Consider the following 23,041-nt stretch of genomic DNA (forward strand, 5'->3'; position numbering starts at 1 on the left):
CTCGGGTGCAAATTACAGGAGCTAAATTTGGGGACGAGGATGGCCGGAGAGAGAAGCCTGTGGCGGAGACCCAAAAAGTTTTGGTCTCCCCAAGGAAAGGCAGTCGGCTCTGGCTTGGGCCGAGCGGGAGGTGAGGATGCAGCTGGCCGGCCGCTGGAGCGAGCCCATTCATATCGGCAACTACCTGAATTTGAATAGTTTCCAGACAGCAATCTTTTGCTCGATCGCCGCTCAGCCCACCGGACAATGGAGATGTGTTAGTTCTCAGGCCCGCAGCGGGGCGTGACACACAAAAAGGGGGTAGAGGGGCAGGAACGGGGCTTGGAAGACAGGAAATTGCGGTTGGGGGTTCGTTCCACTCACACACAGACTCACATGGCCTGAAAGGCAGGCCGACCGCCGACAGCCAAGGGGATCGAGGGCTTTACGGCCACCGTTAAAAGGACCAACATCGCCAACATCTGCCATCCTTCCGAGGGGGTTGCAACTTAGAGACGGCCAAAGGAACCCAACGTCCAAGCTAGGGAACTGTCCCAACTGCCCACCCTCTGCTCCCAACGTTTGTACGCTGGGTTGTGGTTGCTATGATGGGCTTAAGAGAAAAAACCTCCAAGCTGTGCAACAAAACCCAACTCTGGTAAGACCGGGGAATACAACTTTTCGTAGACCTCACCCACAAAAAGATATTGATCAAATTGAACGGGTCCAAAGACGGGCTACAAAAATGGTGGAAGGTCTTAAGCATAAAACTCATCAAGAAAGACTTCATGAACTCAATCTGTATAGTCTGGAGGATAGAAAGGAAAGGGGGGACATGATCGAAACCTTTAAATACGTGAAAGGGTTAAATCAGGTACAGAAGGGAATTGTTTTTAACAGGAAAGTGAACCCAAGAAGAAGGGGGCACAATCGGAGGTCAGTTGGGGGGAAAGCTCAGAAGCAATGTGAGGAAATATGATTTGATTGAAAGAGTAGTAGATGCTCGGAACAAACTTCCAGCAGAGGTCACTGAATTTAAACATGCCTGGGATAAACACAGATCCATCCTAAGATAAAATACAGGAAACAGTATAAGGTCAGTCTAGATGGACCAGGAGGTCTTTTTATCTATGTTTCTATGTGATATCTGTGCTTCCTACTGCCTACAAGAAACCCACCCACCCCAATTCTGCTTTTTTTCACTTGCTCCCCCTCTATGAAACCCAGTTTAATCAAGGAGGGCAAAGCAGAACCTTGGCTTGTAGGGTCATGATGATGCGGCATTAGAAAGCTTGAGAACCACTGGCTTAAGAGCCTCTATACAAAACCTGAAGGGCTTCCCAAGGAGTTAAGCATGGGTCAATTTCCAGTTATCGTCACCATCATCATTTTTATCCGCACAACTAACTCGGGGGAACTTTCTCCCAGCTGCCCCCTCAAATTATTATTATTATTATTATTATTATTATTATTATTATTATTATTTATTAGATTTGTATGCCGCCCCTCTCCGAAGAATCGGAGCGGCTCACAACACCAAAACAGTACAAATCCAATACTTAAAGCAGTTTAAAACCCTTAATATAAAAAGCAATCATGCATCTCATACAAACCATTCATAAAACAAAAACAGTCCAGGGGAATCAATTCCCCCATGCCTGACGACAGAGGTGGGTTTTTAGGAGTTTGCGGAAGGCAAGGAGGGTGGGGGCAATCCTAATCTCCGGGGGGAGTTGGTTTCAGAGGGTCGGGGCCGCCACAGAGAAGGCTTGGGGCCACTAAACTCCAGCCCCCTGGCCGACGAGTGTGGTGTATGTCTGTTGTTCGATTGGGAATGAGTGATTTATAATGTTACTAAGGTTTTTCAAGTAATTAGTTAAATTAATTATTTGTTTTAGTATGATTGTCGAATGAATGGTATTGATAGTTTTTTAATTAGGATTTTAAAGATTGTTTTAATGTATTATTAATTGGATTGCTATTACTGTTTTCTGTTTTTTGTACATGCTGTGAGCCGCCCCGAGTCCTCAGAGAGGGGCGGCATACAAATTCAATTAAATCTTAAATTGGATTTTAGATATTTTATATTGTATATTGTTTCTTTGATATGTTGTAAGCCGCCCCGAGTCCTCGGAGAGGGGCAGCATATAAATATAAATATAAATTATATATATATATATAAATATAAATATATATAAAAGTAATAGTAATAATAATAATAATAATAATAATCATCATCATTATCATCATCCCATGAGACAGCAGAATTGAGGAGAAGCAACTACAGAAATTAGTGAAATACAAAGATCTAAAAATCGAGCTGCAACGACTCTGGGCATAAGCCAGTGAAAGTGGTCCCCAGTGGTCCTTGGCATGCTGGGCGCAGGGCCAAAGGATCTCAGCAGACATTTGAAAACCATCAGAATTGACAAAATCTCCATCTGTCAATTGCAAAAGGCCGCTTTGTTGGATCGGTATACACATAATTCGCCGCTACATCGGTGCTTGGTAAGTGCCTGACTGGTGATGAAATACAAAATTCAGCATAGTGATCTCATTTGCTGTGTTGTGTTGTGATGATGATGATGATGATGATGATGATGATGATGATGATAATAATAATAATAATAATAATAATAATAATAATACTTTCTAAGGCTTACTTTCCGTTCTTGCAATGGTTCCAGGTGGAACCATTTGGAGAAGTTCCTCTATCTTAAAGACAGAAGTCCTCAGAGCGAGACTTAGCCAGAAGCCAGATCCAAACTTCATAGGTGTGATGAAGTCTACCTCGGCTTTTCTAAGAAAGACACCGTACCTGGTGGCCAAGGGAGGAGATGGCTTCTGGTTGGGACTCCTTCATCAAGCCTCCAGTCAACTAAGTCCAGACAAATTGAAACATAGAAACATAGAAGTCTGACGGCAGAAAAAGACCTCATGGTCCATCTAGTCTGCCCTTATACTGTACTATTTTCTGTATTTTATCCCAGCACCGAGGTGACAAGTGCAGCATGATGCAGGAGATTGGAGCTTTCATCATTAGAATCATCATGTCCACTGTATGTTCCCACATGTGGTGGGGATGCCCCAAGGCCCGTGAATATTGGAATAAAATAAGGCAATGGATGGGAGAAATGTTGAAGATAAAATTAGATCCAAAATCAGAACGCTTTCTGCTAGGAATAACTATTGACGAATACGATAAAAATACACCATATCTAATATTGCATAGACCGCAGGGAGATTAGCCTTTGCCACAAAAATAGAAAAATAAAGAGAAGAGGAAGAAATCTTATATAAAATATTATCATGAACAGAGATGGATAGACTAATGTTAAGTGTTGAAAGATAAATCTGATACATTTTAAAACCTGGGACAAATTATACGATTGGTGGGGGGCAAAGAAAAGCCAAGATTTATGTGTTTGCGGGAAAGTCGGAAAGGTTTAGAAATTTAATTAAAACCCAGTTCTATATTTTAAGAAAGATAACAGAAAAAAAGGAACCATCAAATGTAAATATGTAAACTGTATAACCCGTCAAGTACTATCTATCTATCTATCTATCTATCTATCTATCTATCTATCTATCTATCTATCTATCTATCTATCTATCTATCTATCTATTTGTATGCCGCCCCTCTCTGCAGACTTTTTATGGTCTTATTTTATGGTCTTTGGTGTTTCTGTGTTTTGTTTTTTAACTTTTTAATTAAAAAAAAAAAGGAGTCATCACATCAAACTTCCACCATCACCAGAGCTTCTGCAAAGATTTTCATTGTGCAGCGTTTGGCTTCGCTTTTCGTTCAGTGAATATTAAGGTCAATTAGGCATCACGGAAGGCGAGAGCTCGACAAGCAGATTAGGCAGCCCCAATGGTCAGCACCGGGCCTAGCTCGCCTGTCACTGTGACCTAGATTTCGGCAGGAACCCGTTTCATTTGTTTCGCTGAACATTTAAAAAAAAACCATGGAGAGGGCGCCATCTTGCTCCCCACCACCAACTCTCTCCAGCCAAATAATTGACATTTCTCGGAGCCAAAAGGACGCCTCGTCCCACAAGGCAGCTCCGGAGGCGCGGAGGAAATGTTCTGGGCTCCCCCCCTCCACACGCAGAGAGAATCCGGATCCACCGTTGTTAAATGAGAACTTTTTGGTTATTATTATTATTATTTATTACATTTGTATGCCGCCCCTCTCCGTAGACTCGGGACGGCTCACAACAATAACAAGAACAATGTAAGAACAAATCTAATAATTTAAAAAACGCTAAAACCCCCATTATTAAAAGCAAACAAACACACAAACATACCATGTATAAACTATATAGGCCCAGGGGAGATGTCTCAGTTCCCCCATGCCTGACGGCAGAGATGGCTCTTAAGAACTTTACGAAAGGCAAGGAGGGTGGGGGCAGTTCTAATCTCCGGGGGAAGCTGGTTCCAGAGGGTCGGGGCCGCCCGCCATAGAGAAGGTTCTTCTCCTGGGTCCCGCCAAACGACATTGTTTAGTCGACGGAACCTAGAGAAGGCCAACTCTGTGGGACTTAACCCGTCGCTGGGATTCGTGCGGCAGAAGGCGGTCCCGGAGGTTCCTAGGATTCCCGTTCAAAACTTGGTCTTTGGGCCGAGGTGGCTGGCTGTACGTGCTGGACAGCTGAGGTCCATCCGGGAGGAAAGGCTAGGCTAGGGATCCCCTAACCACTAATGGCCTGCTACTGGAACGGTAAGGTGCTACATTCCGGTAGCGATTTTCGGGATGCATGCACAACTGCACGCCCCCAACATGCGCATACATGCGCCCGCATGTGATTTGGCTTCTGCACATGAACAGCAAGTGAAATCTCACATGAAGACAATCCCGCGAGTGGGATTTTAGCGATTTTCACCTATTTGGGGGGGGGGGTGTTCGGCACATGCAGAGAGGCAAAAAACTCAGCGAAAATCACCAAAATTTCATGTGAAGTGTCTTCACATGAGATTTTACTTGCTGCTCATGCGCAGAAGCCAAATCTCGTCCCAATAGGCACGCACGCACCAGGTGCTCGCAACGGACTCAGAGCGCGCACCGGTAGCGCCAAAGACGGCAATCCTTCGCTGCCCCCAACCAAGCTGCAGAATCAAGCGAACGTTTGCTATACGGCAGAGGTATCAAACTCAAGCCCTGGGGGAGGGGGCGGCAGATACTGCCCTCCAGGTGCTTAGAACTGCCCCATGGGGGCCACCCTGGAAACCGCGAAGGACTAGTCCATGGCGCCTCTGCCAGCACAAACAGAGCTCAGGAGGGCCATACACAGCCCTCCCAAGCTCCGTTTTCACTGGCAGAGGGTTGCAGGAGGCCGTCACAGCCCAAACTGGAGGTTGCAAAGGTCGCGGGAGGCCCTCCTGAGCTCTGTTTTTGCTGGCAGAAGGTCGCAGGAAGCCACTGCAGTCAAAAACAGAGACTGGGAGCCTCTTTTCGCTGGCAGAGCGCTTGGGCCACTGCAGGCGCCCCCGACATGATGATGTTAAGCTGACCACACCCCATCCTACCCACGCCCTGTGACGTCAAACCCAATGAAATTGAGATTGACACCCCTGTTGTACTGGAGGGTGGGGAAAGGGTCTCTCCCTTAATTGCGAATGCTCGCTCGTGCCAGAAAATTGGCAACGCAAGAAGCATCCATACCCTCCAATTTCAAGTCCAAGGTTCTAGACCAAATATCTTGGTGTTTTTAAAAGCAGGGCTAACAAACCACCATCCAAAGGACCCCTATGGAGACACAGATTAGTCAGAGGTGGCTGCTTCTAGCCTTTGTAAATAACCAGACTCCCTAATTAGGTGCCCAACGCAAGCTTCACGGAAGGCCAAGGTGTTGGCTTGTCTTGGTTTAGCTAGGCTATCAAACCTTCGACATCACCGAGCAGAGAATTTTAACAGAGCGTGGATCTGTGATAAAGCCAAGACACAGACTTAGTTAAATAAGTATTATTTACATATAAACAAAATATAAACAATCCAGAATAAGAACGAAGCAAATACAGTGGTACCTCATCTTACGAACGCCTCTTCTAATGAACTTATCAAGATACGAACCCGGTGTTTAAGATTTTTTTGCCTCTTCTTCCGAACTATTTTCACCTTACGAACCCAAGCAGCTGCTGGTGGGATGAAGGGGTTTCTTTTTTTCCCCTTTTTTGAAGAAAGAAAAGGGTTGGAGGAGGAAAGATTTTGCAGAGAACAAGGTGCTTGCAAAGGCACGTGTCTTTTGAAGAAAGAAAAGGGAGGGGCGGCTTGGAGGAGGAAAGATTTTGCAGAGAACAACGTGCTTGCAAAGGCACTGAAACGGTGTCTTTTGAATAAAGAAAAGGGAGGGGCAGCTTGGGGGAGGAAAGATTTTGCAGAGAACAGCGTGCTTGCAAAGGCACTGAAACGGTGTCTTTTGAAGAAAGAAAAGGGAGGGGCGCCCCCCTTGCCTTTCTTCCTTCCCACTCACCCTTTAGCCTAGCCTTGTTTCTTCCACCCGCCCCCTTTAGCTGCTCCTCCCTGCCCTCTGTTCGCCTCCCTTCTAAAGTTTTGGATTTTCCTGAAGGATTTGCACTCATTATTTGCTTTTACATTGATTCCTATGGGAAACATCGTTTCATCTTACGAACTTTTCACCTTACGAACCTCCTCCTGGAACCAATTAAGTTCGTATGATGAGGTACCACTGTACAGAATAATAAGCACTGAGCAATTGTAAGATAGAAGCACAAAGCAAAATACAATATAGATAATAAGCACGAAGCTTAAACACAACTCCCCCTTCTCTCAGGCAAAAGTAAAAGAAGCGACTGAGCAGACTAATGAGCTTTTATAGCTTCAATGGGGAAGTGACGAAACAGCCTTGAATATTAAATCTTCAAGTACAAGTTAACTCTTTGAGTGCACATTAACTCTTTAAGTACAAGTTTGGTGCAAGTGTACAATATGCAGTTTACAATGGCAATCCCTAACAACCATGTACCCTGTACTAACAATCTCCCCCTTAGGGGTTGACATTTAAACCTCTTCTTTCTCGGCCTAGCTAGGGATGCTCACAGGAGTGTAATCAGAGGTGGGATTCAGCCGGTTCGGGCAAATCGGTAGTAGCGACCTGTGGTGCCCCAGCGTTACGCCATCCTATTTAGACACATTTTGAAGCTGCACGCAGGCATGCATGCAAGCTGCGCACGTGAGCAAAACACATGCTCGGAAGATGCGCACCCAATCAAAGCGAGCACGTGCATGCGTGCACGCTCACATTTTCGTTGCTGGGCGACCCAGTAGGAAAAGTATGTGAATCCCACCTTTCCAGGTGGAAAGCATTTGAAATTCCTTGATATTTCCCTGACATTTCCCTGTAACTTGGGATCTAGTTCAGGCGCGGGTCGTAGATTCAATTCAAAGTGTTGGTCATGACCTTTAAAGCCCTACATGGCATTGGGCCAGAGTACATCCGGAACCGCCTTCTACCGCACAAATCCCAGCGGCCGATAAGGTCCCACAGAGTTGGCCTTCTCCGGGTCCAGTCGATCAAACAATGTCATTTGGCGGGCCCCAGGGGAAGAGCCTTCTCTGTGGCGGCCCCGGCCCTCTGGAATCAACTCCCCCCAGAGATTAGAACGGCCCCCACCCTCCCTGTCTTTCTCAAATTACTCAAGACCCACCTTTATCGCCAGGCATGGGGGAACTGAGACATCCTCCCCCAGGCTTTTTTATTTTATGTTTGGTATGTATGTGTTGTATGGTTTTAAATTGTTGGGGTTTTAGATATGTTTTATTTTAATATTAGATTTGTGTCACTGTTATATTGTTTTTGTATTACTGTTGTGAGCCGCCCCGAGTCTTCAGAGAGGGGCGGCATACAAATCTAATGAATAATAATAATAATAATGACGTCATACCAAACGGCTAAGCCATGGAGAAATATCGGTAGCTGAGGAAGCAACTGTTGCCACAGTTATGCTCATTTTTGCTTGACTCTGCCAGGCAGCGCGATCCATCTTTTTAACATGATTTCCCCCTGACTTTTAAACATTTTAATACAGTTTTCCCCCCAATTAATTCCGTTTTTTCACAAATTTCCTGATAATCGCCTGATATTTCCCGAACTGCTGATTTCCCTGATAATTCCCTGATTTCCCTGTTTTCCAGGTTTGCTGAACCTCTGAGTGCAACATTGGTTGCGTGCACAATTTCTGATTTCTTAACGACTGTTCTTTCTTGCAGGTGTTCTGGAGACTCTAAAGAGGTTCGGATGTATTTTGGCTGGATCACAGGATACCTCGGAAGGAAGCCTCAGGCTTGGGGTGGATCTGCTACCCCCCTTTGGCGGCACTGACTAGAGAAGAAGACATCCCCAAAAGGGCTGGCTACAAAAGAAAAAAAAGTCCCCAGGACACGTTGGAATATTTGCAAACCAAAGCGGTGTCCTTCCACCTTGCTGAGCTAAATAAAACCAAGGATAGGATCCTAAGGAGATGGATTGCCAGGGAATGCCCTCGCTTTGATATCCTGAACTTCGGTTGGCTTCCCAACACTTTTTTCCTCCGTTTTGGGACTGGAGGAGGAATCCGCCTCCCGTCACGAGGAGAGCTTTTCCCCAAGGAGGATACGGCACTCTGGTTGACCAGACCAAAGCTACGCCAAGAGGTTAGTCCTCTTGGTGAAGGGATGGGCATGGAAAGGTAAGGTGGGAGAGATGGGAGGACTGGCTTTGCGGGAAGGGAGGTCCTTCTTCACGGCCTCTGAACGTGCCAAGCCTACAACTCAAGCAGGAGAAATGAGAGGTGGGATTCGCAGAATGTTTCTACCAGTTTGCCCAGCAACGACAATGCGAGCGCGGCTTGAAAATGCAGCTAAATAGGACTGCATAGTACTGGGGCCAGTAGTAGGTTCCACTTGCTTTTGGTACTTGTACGGGAGCATGTGCACTACCCTTCTGTGCATGCGGAGAGCGTTTTTTGATGATGTCCGGGTGGGTGGGTCAGAATATGAATTAGATTTTTATGTTTTTAGAATTGATGCTTTTTAGAATTTTAAACGTTAGATTTCTTTCATATTTTGTAATTGTTTTCCTGTAAGCCGTCCTGAGTCTCAGAAGGGTGGCATATAAATCTAACATACATACAAACAAATTTCATTGTCTCCATGATGTACAATGACAATAAAGGCCATTCTTATTCTTCTCATCTTACCTTTCGACTTCCTCTCATAAAAGCTTCTGCCTCTAGGGGGGGCACTCTCAGTGTACAGGTGATCCAGATCTTCCTGCCACGTTTCTGGATTAAAGTGCTTGAGCAATTCCTCCACAGTAGCTGGCTGGGGAATCCTGGGAGTTGAAGTCCAGATATCTTCAAGTTGCCAAGGTTGGGAAACACTGGATTAGAGGATGAGTTGCTAAGGGGGAGGCAGGACAAAAATAGGACCAGGTCCTCCTTCTACTTCTTCTTTTCCAAACAATAATGACCACTGTAATTGTGGGAGCTTCAGCCCTGGAAGCTTTCAAGAAGACACCGGATAGCCATCTAGCAGAAATGGTGTAGGGTCTCTTGCTTCGTCAGGGGGTTGGACTAGATGACCTGCAAGGTCCCTTCCAATTATTCTATTCTATTCTACCTGATCCGATCCTTTCCTAGCCCTTATTCTATTCCATTCTATTCTGTCCTCTATTCTATCCCCTATTCTATTTAGCATTCCATTCTATTCTATTCCATTTCATCCCTTATTCTATTCTATCCTATTCCACCCCTTATTCTATTCTATTCTATCTCTTATTCTATTCTATTCCATCCCTTATTCTATTTGATTCTATTCTACTCTACTCTATCCTATTCTTTTTCTATTCTATCTCTTATTCTATTTGATTCTATTATGTCCTCTATTCTATCCCCTATTCTATTTAGCATTCTATTCTATCCCTTATTCTATTCTATTCTATTCCATCCCTTATTCTATTCTATTCTACTCTACTCTATCCTATTCTTTTTCTATTCTATCCCTTATTCTATTCTATTCTATTCCATCCCTTATTCTATTCTATTCTACTCTACTCTATCCTATTCTTTTTCTATCTCTTATTCTATTCTATTCTATTCCATCCCTTATTCTATTCGATTCTATTCTGTCTTCTATTCTATCCCCTATTCTATTTAGCATTCTATTCTATCCCTTATTCTATTCTATTCTACTCTACTCTATCCTATTCTTTTTCTATTCTATCCCTTATTCTATTCTATTCTATTCCATCCCTTATTCTATTCTATTCTAATCTACTCTATCCTATTCTTTTTCTATCTCTTATTCTATTATATTCTATTCCATCCCTTATTCTATTCGATTCTATTCTGTCTTCTATTCTATCCCCTATTCTATTTAGCATTCTATTCTATCCCTTATTCTATTCTATTCCATCCCTTATTCTATTCTATTCTACTCTACTCTATCCTATTCTTTTTCTATTCTATCCCTTATTCTATTCTATCTCTTATTCTATTCTATTCTATTCCATCCCTTATTCTATTCTATCATATATCCTTTATTCTATTCTATCCTATCCCTTATCCTATCCTATTCTTCATTCCAATATTCTATCCCATCCTGTCCCTCTCCTTATTTCTATTTTTATTCCTCTACTGTATTCCTAATTCTATCCCATCCCATCCCATCCTATATCCCTTTTCCAGTTTCTGGTTTAAACCGTTAGCCGCTGGCTTATGTGCCTTCCCAAACCTTTTTGTAGAACGATAACCACACAAATAAAAATTGCCCAACACCACATGCCACAGCTAGGATAAAAATCACCGCACCCAGGATTTCTAGGACAAATGCATCCCAAGATGACCAATAAACGAATGCCCAGCGGCAGCACTTTAAACCAGGCCCCGGAAACTCTCTATATAGTGTCCTCTTTCAACCGCAGCCCTTTTAAAGGAAACCCGAAAACTGAGAAATCACTAATAAAATGAGAAATAAAAATAATCCCCTCGTAAGGAAAGATCAAAGAAGGTATTTTCAGTGGTGGGTGTTTATAGGTTCTGTCTTGAGACCGTTTTCTTGGAGAAAAAGGCCTTAAGAATAACATAATAAATATGCATTAGTGTGCCATCAGCTGGCTCCTAGCAAAAATCTCACAGGAGTTTTCTCTCCAACAAAAAGAGCCAAAATTATGTGGTTTCAAAGAAAGAACACTCAAAAAGACACAACTCCCTCCGTGAAAAATTCCCTCCGCTGCTTAGAAGTCTCCGGACTACCATATGTGCGGAGCAAACTTATTTTTTTAACGACTGTCGGTGCATCGTTGCTGTCCGTACATTGATCAAATGGAACGGGTCCAAAGACGGGCTACAAAAACAGTGGAAGGTCTTCAGCATAAAACTGATCAGGAAAGACTTCATGAACTCCATCTGTATAGCCTGGAGGATGGAAGGGAAAGGGGGGGGACATGATCGAAACATTTAAATACAGCATGTGAAAGGGTTAAATAAGGTTCAGGAGGGAAGCGTTTTTAATAGGAACCCAAGAACAAGGGGACACAATCTGAGGCTAGTTGGGGGAAAGATTAGAAGTAACGAGAGGAAATATTATTTGACCGAAAGAGTTGTAGATGCTTGGAACAAACTTCCAGCAGACGTGGTTGGCCAATCCACAGGAACTGAATGTAAACATGCCTGGGATAAACACAGATCCATCCTAAGATAAAATACAGGAAAGAGTATAAGGGCAGACTAGATGGACCAGGAGGTCTTTTTCTGCCGTCAATCTTCTACGTTGCTATTTGCCGAGTGCCGAAAACTGTTCAACTGGGCTGAAGGGTTGAAGATAGCCGAACAAAAGTCACCAAAAGCTACGCTAGCCATTGACTTTCCAATGGGGCAGATGAAATAACAAGCGTATGACCTCCGTGCACGGCTGAAAACCCAAGTCGGGCTCAAAGTTCACGCACAAGTGCCGGAGATGACCCATGAGGTGGCCACGTCCAGCTTACCGCGAGAGAGAGGACCAATGCGGGCAGGCGGGCGGATGGACACCCAGGCCAACCGAAGGCACCTCGTGCAGCTTACGATAGCTTCAGCGAACATTCAACGCTGTCGGTGAGTTTGGTCCCTCAAGAGAAACCACCGAACGTTGACTGTACCTTGAGGTTTATCACATACCGGCAGACAAATTAACCCGACGGGTTGCGATGCAGGCAGGGAAACTCACAAAACCCCTGAAATGTCTATTGAGATTCCTCATCATCCAGGCCACAGTTTTCCCAAAGCTCCTTCTATTTCCCCCCCCCCCCAAGAGGCAACTGGACTTTCTTGGTTTTGCTTTGAAGACGTTTCGCTTCTCATCCGAGAAGGTTCTTCAACTCTGATTGGATGGTGGGGTGTTTTTAATCTCGCGGACGTTTCATGAGCCAGCTAAGTATCGTCATCAGTGTTAAAAGGGAGTGACATTGGGAGGAGGAGGAGGAAGAGGAGGAATGTGGGGTCCTGGGTGCTCTTTGAGCTTGGTAGTTGTAGTTTAGTTAGTTTATTAGATTTGTATGCCACCCTCTCCAAAGACTCGGGGCGGCTCACAACATAATAGTGATACAATATTTATTTATTATTATTTATTTATTATTTAGATTTGTATGCCACCCTCTCCGAAGACTCGGGGCGGCTCACAACACACAATAGACAGTGGTACCTCTACTTAAGAACTTAATTCGTTCCGTGACCAGGTTCTTAAGTTAGAAAAGTTCTTATGTAGAAGCAATTTTTCCCATAGGAATCAATGTAAAAGCAAATAATGTGTGCAAACCCATTAGGAAAGGAATAAAAGCTTGGAATTTGGGTGGGAGGAGGAGGAGGAAGAAGAAGAAGAGGAGGAGGACAGTCGCTGCCAAAGGAAGAAGGTGAGGTTAGGGGAATTTTAAAAAAATCCAAAACTTTAAGGCTTAAAGAAAAAAAAGGAGAGACTCTGAGGTGGCGCCCAGAGAAAGGAAAATGCTTCGTTTGCTCTGGGCTGCCAAAGCCTCCTTAAGTGCCACCGAAAGGCTCCTCTGGCAGCCCAGAAAAGCCCGAGATGGCCGGGATTAAAGGGGGAATGGCAGGAAACTGGCCGGGCCTTTGTGCCGCTCTCAAATTTCCTGGGAAATTTTTCCAGGCTCCGGTTCTTAAGTAGAAAAAGGTTCTTAAGTAGAGGCAAAAAAATCTTGAACACCTGGTTCTTATCTAGAAAAGTTCTTAAGTAGAGGCGTTCTTAAGTAGAGGTACCACTGTATTACAAATCTAATAGTAGAAGTTAAATCAATTTAAAAACATTAATACATAGTAAAATCCCTAACTATACAATCATACACATTCAACCTAATCTATCATACAATAAGCGCGAAAACATAATAAAAAGGGGGAGAAGGTGGTAATTACCCCCACGCCTGGCTACAAAGGTGGGTCTTCAACATTTTACGGAAGGCGAGGAGGGTGGAGGCTATTCGAATCTCTGAAGGGAGTTGATTCCAGAGGGCTGGGGCCACCACAGAGAAGGCTCTTTGCCTGGGTCCCGCCAGACGACATTGTTTGGTCGACGGGACCCGGAGAAGGCCAACTCTGTGGGACCTAATCGGCCGCTGGGATTCGTGCGGCAGGAGGCGGTCTCGGAGATATTCTGGTCCGATGCCATGAAGGGCTTTATAGGTCATAACCAACACTTTGAATTGTGACCGGAAACTGATCGGCAGCCAGTGCAGGCCGCGGAGTGTTGGCGAAACGTGGGCAGATCTTGGAAGCCCCACGATGGCTCTCGCGGCCGCGTTTTGCACGATCTGAAGTTTCCGCACACTTTTCAAAGGAAGCCCCATGGTGGTTTTCCTGCAGACGTTTCGTTACCCCACTAAGTAACGTTATCAGGACTAGTAATGTAGTAGATAGGAGATTAGCACTGATGTTAATTAAGTAAACTTAATAAAACGTCTGCAAGAATAGAAGCAAGCTCAGAAAAACATCAAGGATCCCATAGTCCTCCTCTTCCTCACCCTCCTCCTCCACCCAAACCTGATCCCCTTCTAGCACTGATGAAGTTACCTAGTTTGGTCGTGAAATGTTTGCAGGAAAGAAGAGAGCACCAAGGAAGGATCCCTCATTTTTTGTTTTCCTTTGAAAGAGTTTCGCTTCTCATCCAAAAGGCTTCTTTTTTTTTAAAAAAAAATAGACTTTATTTAAACAATTGAAACACAAAGAATCCATAAAAATACTTACAATCATACATAGGTATAGATCAGTGGTTCTCAACCTGGGGGTCGGGACCCCTTTGGGGGTCATCTAAGAGTGTGGAAGAAGGCATTAGGAACTAAAGCTTCTATTCTGGCGCCTTGGAACATATTTCTATAATCTGACCAATCAGGCGGTTGCAGTGGGGTTGTCCCTCTGACCTTTTTGCCAATCAGCTAAAAGCTCTGTTGGGAGGATTGGCGCTAGACTTATGGTTGGGGGTCACCAAAACATGCGGAACTGTATTAAGGAGTCGTGGCATTAGAAAGGTTGAGAACCACTGGTATAGATTAAATAGTAAAGAGATAGAGAAGAGGAGCAAGAAAAGAAAAAAGGGGGGAAAGAAGGGGAGAAAAGGGGAAGATAAGGGGGTCTCCGTAGACTCGGGGCAGCTAACAACAATAATGAAACAACATGTAACAAATCTAATATTTAAAATAATTTTAAAAACCCTTATTTAAAAAAACCCAAACATACCATGCATAAATTGTATAGGCCTAAGGGGAAGGAATATCTCAGTTCCCCCATGCCTGATGACAAAGGTGGGTTTTAAGGAGCTTACGAAAGGCAAGGAGGGTGGGGGCAATTCTGATCTCTGGGGGGAGTTGGTTCCAGAGGGTCGGGGCCGCCACAGAGAAGGCTCTTTCCCTGGGCCCCGCCAAACGACATTGTTCAGTCGACGGGACCCGGAGAAGGCCCACTCTGTGGGACCTAACTGGGCGCTGGGATTCGTGCGGCAGAAGGCTGCTCAAAACAATAAAGGGATCCCTTAAACCAGTCTTTCCCAACCTTGACAACTTGAAGATATTTGGACTTCAACTGGGGAATTCTGGGAGTTGAAGTCCAGATATCTTCAAGTTGTCAAGGTTGGGAAACACTGCCTTAAGCAACACAATATAACGCCAAGTAAATCAAACTTCTGTGGAATCAAACTGTCCACTTTGGAAGCAACATTGAGTGACAATTTCGCATGCTGTTGTGCACATTCAACTTTGCACAGAACAATGAGCATACTTCATTCATTCAGATCTAGGATGTGTTCTTTGAGGGTTCCCTTTGTTTTTATTTTTTTTGAGCAGTGTAGATCAGGGCTCCCCAAACTACGGCCCGCGGGCCACATGCGGCCCACTGAGGCCATTTATCCGGCCCACGGGTGAGTGACAGGAGCACATCTAATTTTCCATGAATAAAATGCGGTGTTTTGTTAGTAACTAATATCAACCATCAGAAAAGTTGCAAAAGTTTTTTTTCTAATTTTGTCATCCAGTTACATTCATTTTCTTTTAATTAAATTCCCTCCTTAAAAATGTGCAACACCCATTATGTTTCTAACTTATTAACCATGATGACAAAGTGCTTCCTTCTTTCCTTATACATTTTTCTATAAGCCAAGAAAACCTTGTATAGCCAATCAGATGTTAACAAGAGAAAATTAAAAACAAAACATAAACATATATGAATTTCAGACTTCTTTCCCCCCCCCTCCACCTCTAAATAGTATGTTCCCATTTTGTTTTTTACTTTAAAATAAGGTATGTGCAGTGTGCATAGGGATTTGTTCATAGGTTTTTTTTATAGTCCGGCCCTTCAACAGTCCGAGGGAAAGTGAACTGGCCCCCAGTGTAAAAAGTTTGGGGACCCCTGGTGTAGATTTTATTTATTTATTATTTATTTATTACTTAGATTTGTATGCCGCCCCTCTCCGAAGACTCGGGGCGGCTCACAACACGTGGAAACAAATCATAAATAATCTGACAATTTAAAATATTAAAGATTTTAAAAAGACCCCATATACTAACAGACATACACACAAGCATACCATATATAAATTAAACATGCCCAGGGGAAGATGTTTCAGTTCCCCCATGCCTGACGGCAAAGGTGGGTTTTAAGGAGTTTACGGAAGGCAGGAAGAGTAGGGGCAGTTCTAATCTCCGGGGGGAGTTGGTTCCAGAGGGCCGATGCCGCCACAGAGAAGGCTCTTCCCCTGGGGCCCGCCAACCGACATTGTTTAGTTGACGGGACCCGGAGAAGGCCCACTCTGTGGGACCTAATCGGTCGCTGGGATTCGTGCGGCAGGAGGCGGTCTCGGAGATAGATAGGAATATCAATCCTTCCATTCCCCACCACCATCCAGTCAGAGCTGAGGAAGCCTCCCGGACGAGAAGCGAAACATCTCCAAGGAAAAATAAAAAATAAAAAGTCCAATTGCTTCTTGGGGGAGAAAAAAGCACCTTTGGGTGCCAAAGTTTGAACAGACCGGTCGCTTCTCGACAAGGACTCGAACCCAACACCGGACATCGCTCAAAATAATGGCTGCACTCAACATTCATTGCTGTCGGTGGGTTTCGGGTTCGGTCAGCCCTCTGACTAATGAATGCAAACTGCGGATCAAACAGCAGCAAGATGGAGGCTGGACACCCGCACCGTGACCCAGGACCTTAGTAAGATCACAGCTAGAATCCTGCATCCAGTTTTGGTCACCACACTATTATTAAAAAAGAGACTGAGACCCTAGAAACACTGCAGTCGGGCAGTAGGGAAAGCAAGTAGGATGCTTGGCTGCATAGCTAGAGGTATAACAAGCAGGAAGAGGGAGATTGTGATCCCCTTATATACAGCGCTGGTGAGACCACATTTGGAATACAGTGTTCCCTCGATTTCCGCGGGGGATGCGTTCCGAGATTGCCCGCGAAAGTCGAATTTCCGCGAAGTAGAGATATGGAAGTAAATACACCATTTTTGGCTATGGACAGTATCACAAGCCTTCCCTTAACACTTTAACCCCCTAAATTACCATTTCCCATTCCCTTAACAACCATTTACTCACCATTATTACTGGTACTCACCATTGAACAAGACACTTAATGATCCTAATATTTATAAACATAATTATTCATTAACAATTATTATTTATTTTGTTTTTTATTTGCAAAAATTATTAGTTTGACGATGACGTATGACATCATCGTGCAGGAAAAACCGTGGTATAGGAAAAAAACCGCAAAGTATTTTTTAATTAATATTTTTTGAAAAAACGTGGTATAGGCTATTCGCAAAGTTCGAACCTGCAAAAATCGAGGGAACACTGTACTGTGTTCAGTTCTGGAGACCTCACCTACAAAAAGATATTGACAAAATGGAACGGGTCCAAAGACGGGCTACAAGAATAATGGTGGAAGGTCTTAAGCATAAAACGTATCAGGAAAGACTTCATGAACTCAATCTATATAGTCTGGAGGACAGAAGGAAAAGGGAGGATATGATCGAAACATTTAAATATGTTAAAGGGTTAAATAAGGCTCAGGAGGGAAGTGTTTTTTAATAGGAAAGTGAACACAAGAACAAGGGGACACAATCTGAAGTTAGTTGGAGGAAAGATCAAAAGCAACATGAGAAAATATTATTTGACTGAAAGAGTAGTAGATCCTTGGAACAAACTTCCAGCAGACGTGGTTGGTAAATCCACAGGAACTGAATTTAAACATGCCTGGGATAAACATATATCCATTGTAAGATAAAATACAGGAAATAGTATAAGGGCAGACTAGATGGACCATGAGGTCTTTTTCTGCTGTCAGTCTTCTATGTTTCTATGTTTCTACAATGACTGCAGAGAAGAGCAACCAGGATGATGAGGGGACTGGAGGCTAAAACATACGATGAACAGTTGCAGGAACTGGGCAGGGCTAGTCTGGCGAAGAGAAGGACCAGCGGAGACAGGATAGCAGTGTTTTGATATTTGAGGGGCTGTCACAAAGAGGAGGAAGGGGGGTCAAGCTATTTTCCAAGATATCTGAAGGCCAGACGAGAAATAATGTGTAGAATAATAATAATGATGATGATGATAATGATGATGATGATGATGATGATGATGGTGGTGGTCTAAAAATCGAGCTGCAACGACTCTGGCATAAGCCAGTGAAAGTGGTCCCAGTGGTACTTGGCATGCTGGGCGCAGTGCCAAAGGATCTCAGCGGACATTTGAAAACCATCGGAATTGACAACATCTCCATCTGTCAATTGCAAAAGGCCACTTTACTGGGATCGGCAAACATAATTCGCCGCTACATCACGCAGTCCTAGGTGCTTGGGAAGCGCCCGACTGGTGATGAAATACGAAATCCAGCATAGTGATATCGGTTGCTGAGTGGTATTGACATAATAATAATAATAGTAGTAATAATAATAATAATAATAATAATAATAATGATGATGATGATGATGATGATGATGATGTATTAGATTTGTATGCCACCCCTCTCCGAAGACTCAGGGCGGCTCACAACAACAATGACAATACAGTATAAATCTAATAGTTGAAAACTAAAGTTAAAAACCCACTATCATTAAAAAACAATCGATACTACACAATCATACCATACTGAAGTCCTACTAGTCAGAAAGGGGCGCGTTAAGGTGGGGAGGCAGTTTGAATCTCTGGGGGGAGGGGGAGTTGATTCCCGAGGGCCGGGGCCGCCACAGAAAAGTCTCTTCCCCTAGGTACCGCTAAAAGACATTGTTTAGTCGACCCGGAGAAGGCCGACTCTGTGGGACCTAATCGGCCACTGGGATTCGGGCGGCAGAAGGCGGTCCCATAGGTATTCTGGTCCGATGCCACATAGGGCTTTATAGGTCATCACCAACACTAATCAAGGAGAGATTCAACCTGTAAATAAGGAGGAATTTTCCGACAGCGAGAACAATCAACCCATGGAACAGAAGTTGCCTTCGGAAGTTGTGGGAGCTTCATCCCTGGAGGCTGTGAAGAAGGGACTGGACTGCCATCTGTCAGAAATGGTGTACGGCAGTAGCGATTTGCTACCAGTACGGATAAGGATGCCACATCGGTAGCGGATGTTAGTTTAACTCCTCCTGTTCGTGCCCGCGCACATCCCAGCAAGATTATGCTTCTACCCATGCTCAGGAAAAAAAACCTCATAAGGGGGGCGTGCATGCGAGAGAGATTTCGGTGATTTTTTGCTTCTGCCCATGCGCAGAAGCCAAATCTCACCGAGATGCATGCACACACCAGAGACCTGAAGCTGCACATGCAGCACACCAGGAATGGCAACTTGGGCAGGGGGTCGGACTAGATGACCTCCAAGGTCCCTTCCAACTCTGTTTTAATCTCCTCCATCACGTCCAAGTATCTCTGGCCTTTTACAAACGCAAACCCCCGGAGACACACAAACACACACAGAGTACAGAGGAGTCCTCCACTTACAACCACAATTGCCCTAACGTTTTGGTTTCTTAGGCGAGAGGATTGATAAGAGAGTTTTGCCCCATTTTATGACCTCTGTGGCCGCGGTCGTTAAGTGAATCACTGGTTGTTAAGGGAATGTGGCTTCCCCATCGACGCTGGTTGTCGGAAGGTCGCAAAAGGGGATCACGTGACCCAAAGACACTTGTGACTGTCGTTAATTTGAGTCCTTTGCTATAGAGCAGTGTTTCCCAACCTTGGCAACTTGAAGATATCTGGACTTCAACTCCCAGAATTCCCCAGCCAGTGAATGCTGGCTGGGGAATTCTGGGAGTTGAAGTCCAAATATCTTCAAGTTGCCAAGGTTGGGAAACACTGCTATAGAAAATGTGCAGAATCTGGATACTGCCCTCTAGTGGAGAACCATGGTCAGGTAAAGAAGGCGGCCGCTATCTGTAACCAAATCCAGGCGTTTTTTCCACTGTCTCATATTTATGACGGTTACAGGGTCCCAGGATCACGGGATCCTCTCTTGTGACCAAGTCAACGGGGAAACCAAGGTTCACCTAACAACTGCAGGGATTCACTTTATGACGCTGCACGACAGGGACAAAAGCCATGACTCCCCGAGCAACGGAAACATGGAGATCCACTGCGGCCGTTAAGTCGCGGATCCACCTACACAAGGGCACAGAGGGGGCACTGAGAGGACCCCTTCCCACCCTCCTCAAAAAACGTTTTTAAGAGAAAGTCGGACTTACTGCCGGCGTTCAAGAGAAGCACGGAAGGAGGGGCGTTCATGTGTTCAACATCTGGAGCTGGGAAGAGAAAATAAGTTTTTTAAATATTAGATTTGTCTTTTACATTGCGTTTACTATTGCTGTGAGCCGCCCCGAGTCTACGGAGAGGGGGCAGCACACAAGTGTAAAAATTAAATTAAATTAAATTAAATTAAATTAAATTAAATTAAATTAAATTACATTACATTACATTAAATTACATTAAATTAAATTACATTACATTACATTACATTAAATTAAATTACATTACATGACTTATTGGATTTGTATGCCGCCCCTCTCCATGGACTCGGGGCAGCTAACAACAGTGACAAAAAACAGAATGTAAAAAATCCAATACTACAACAGCTTAAAAACCCTTGTTATAAAAACCAATCATACATACAAGCATACCATGCATAAATTGTAGAAGCCTAGGGGGAAAAGAATATCTTATTTTCCCCATGCCTGACGGCAGAGGTGGGTTTTGAGGAGCTTACGAAAGGCAAGGAGGGTGGGGGCTATTCTAATCTCTGGGGGGAGTTGGTTCCAGAGGGCTGGGGCCGCCACAGAGAAGGCTCTTCCCCTGGGCCCCGCCAACCGACATTGTTTAGTTGACGGGACCCGGAGAAGGCCCACTCTGTGGGACCTAACTGGTCGCTGGGTTTCGTGCGGCAGAAGCCGGTCCCTGAGATAATCTGGCCCGGTGCCATGAAGGGCTTTATAAATTAAATAATAAAAAAATTAAAAAGAGAGAGTGAGTTAAGGAGTGTTTGGGGGGGGGACGAAAAAATTAAGATATTTTGCTGAACACTTTTAGTAATTTTGTATAATTCTTTTTAAAGGAGATTTAGATTTCTGGATATACACTGCTCAAAAAAAATAAAGGGAACGCTCAAACGACACAATATAACTCCAAGTAAATCAAACTTCTGTGAAATCAAACTTGTCCACTTAGGAAGCAACACTGATTGACGGTCAATTTCACCTGCTGTTGTGCAAATGGAATAGTTGTGCAAATGAAATGTTCAGTGAGAATATTTCATTCATTCAGATCTAGGATGTGTTATTTGAGTGTTCCCATTATTTTTTTGAGCAGTGTACGGTAACCCCTCGCCACTTCGCGGTTCATCTTTTGCGGATTCACTACTTCACGTGTTTTCAAAGGGGGCTTAAATCCATTAAAAATGTTAAATCCATTAAAAATATATAAACTTCTTCTACAGTGCGACTGTACTCTATTAAAGAAACTGGTAGGATATCACATGTAGTTCCAGCTGAGAAGCATTATAGAATGGCTGTTTAATGCAAAGGGTGGGTTTTAAAAGTCCAAATACTCGTTAAATACATAAAAATACAGTAATACCTCGTCTTACGAACCTAATTGGTTCCGGAAGTAGGTTCATAAGGCGAAATGTTCGTAAGATGAAACATTGTTTCGCATAGGAAACAATGTAAAAGCGATTAATCGGTGCAAAAAAACCCCCCCGCAAAACGGCACTCCGCTGGGCGCCGCCACCCAGCTGTCACCTTTTAAAACAGCCGGGGGGCTTCTCGGCGTTCTCCCGAACCCGAACCTGAAGTTTTCAGGTTCGGGTTTGGGAGGCTGCCGAGAAGCGCCGCCGCCCGGCTGTCACCTTCTGAAACAGCCGGGGGCTTCTCGGCGTTCTCCCGAATGCCGAACCCGGAAGTTCGGGTTCGGGTTCGGGTTCCGGAGGCCGCCGAGAAGCGCCCGGCTGTTTCAGAAGGTTACAGCCGGGTGGCGCCACTCGGTGGAGCACCGTTTTTGCGATGGGCGGCGGCGTTTTCGGCCGATCTGGAGGCTAGAAAGAAGGTGGGGAATCCCAATAGGGAATTCCATAGGCGGAGCTTTGACGTCACGAAGACATTTTGCGATCTGCAGTGGGTTCGTAAGCCGAAAAAAGTTCGTAAGAAGAGGCAAAAAATTTCCGAACCCCAGGTTCGTATCACGAGGGGTTCGTATCATGAGGTACCACTGTATATCTTTCCTCTACTTCACATAAATTCCTTTTTAACTATTAGATTTATACTGTATTGTCATTGCTGTTGTGAGCTTTTTTTCTTCAGGCCTAACTAGCTGCTTACGATCTTCCCAGCTCTTACCTTGCAGGCTTTCATTGTTACTCTCTGCAAAGAATGTTTTCCAAGCCCTAAGTCTGTGCAGGGTTTTTTCCATTGCTCTACTTGCCCTGAATGTTTCTTTCCAGGTGCTAATGATGTTTCCAGCTGTTATTGGCTTGCAAGCTCTTTCATTGTTACTCCCTGCAAAGAATGTTTTCCAAGCCCTAAGTCAGGGGTAGGGAACGTTGGCTCTTCTATGACATGAGGACTTCAACTCCCAGAAGTCCCGAGCTAGCATGATTGGCTCAGGTATTCTGGGAGTTGAAGTCCATAAGTCATAGAAGAGCCAACGTTCCCTACCCCTGCCCTAAGTCTTTGCAGGGTTTTTTCCATTGCTCTACTTGCTCAGACTGTTTCTTTCCAGGTGCTAATGATGTTCCCAGCTGTTATTGGTTGCAAGCTCTTTCATTGTTACTCCCTGCAAAGAATGTTTTCCAAGCCCTAAGTCTTTGCAGGGTTTTTTCCATTGCTCTAACTTGCTCAGACTGTTTCTTTCCAGGTGCTAATGATGTTTCCAGCTGTTATTGGTTGCAAGCTCTTTCGTTGTTACTCCCTGCAAAGAATGTTTTCCAAGCCCTAAGTCTTTGCAAGGTTTTTTCCATTGCTCTAACTTGCTCAGACTGTTTCTTTCCAGGTGCTAATGATGTTCCCAGCTGCTAATGATGTTCCCAGCTCTTACTGGCTTGCAAGCTCT

The 23,041-nt window shown here is 44.3% G+C and overlaps 1 protein-coding gene across 3 annotated transcripts in view; it reads right to left on the reverse strand.

The window, feature by feature from the left end:
• Nucleotides 1–23,041, reverse strand: part of NR6A1 (nuclear receptor subfamily 6 group A member 1) — a 97,897-nt gene that overhangs the window by 48,117 nt on the left and 26,739 nt on the right. For 2 of the 3 annotated variants that reach the window (XM_070758847.1, XM_070758846.1), the window contains exon 3: nucleotides 20,188–20,244. The exons of the other annotated variant lie outside the window; for it this stretch is intronic. In XM_070758847.1, the coding sequence (XP_070614948.1) occupies nucleotides 20,188–20,244 (57 nt within the window). The remainder of the gene's footprint in view (nucleotides 1–20,187; nucleotides 20,245–23,041) is intronic. 3 annotated transcript variants of the gene reach the window in all.

This window comes from Erythrolamprus reginae, chromosome 8 (genome assembly GCF_031021105.1).
Source record: "Erythrolamprus reginae isolate rEryReg1 chromosome 8, rEryReg1.hap1, whole genome shotgun sequence".
Classification (NCBI taxonomy): domain Eukaryota; kingdom Metazoa; phylum Chordata; class Lepidosauria; order Squamata; family Dipsadidae; genus Erythrolamprus; species Erythrolamprus reginae.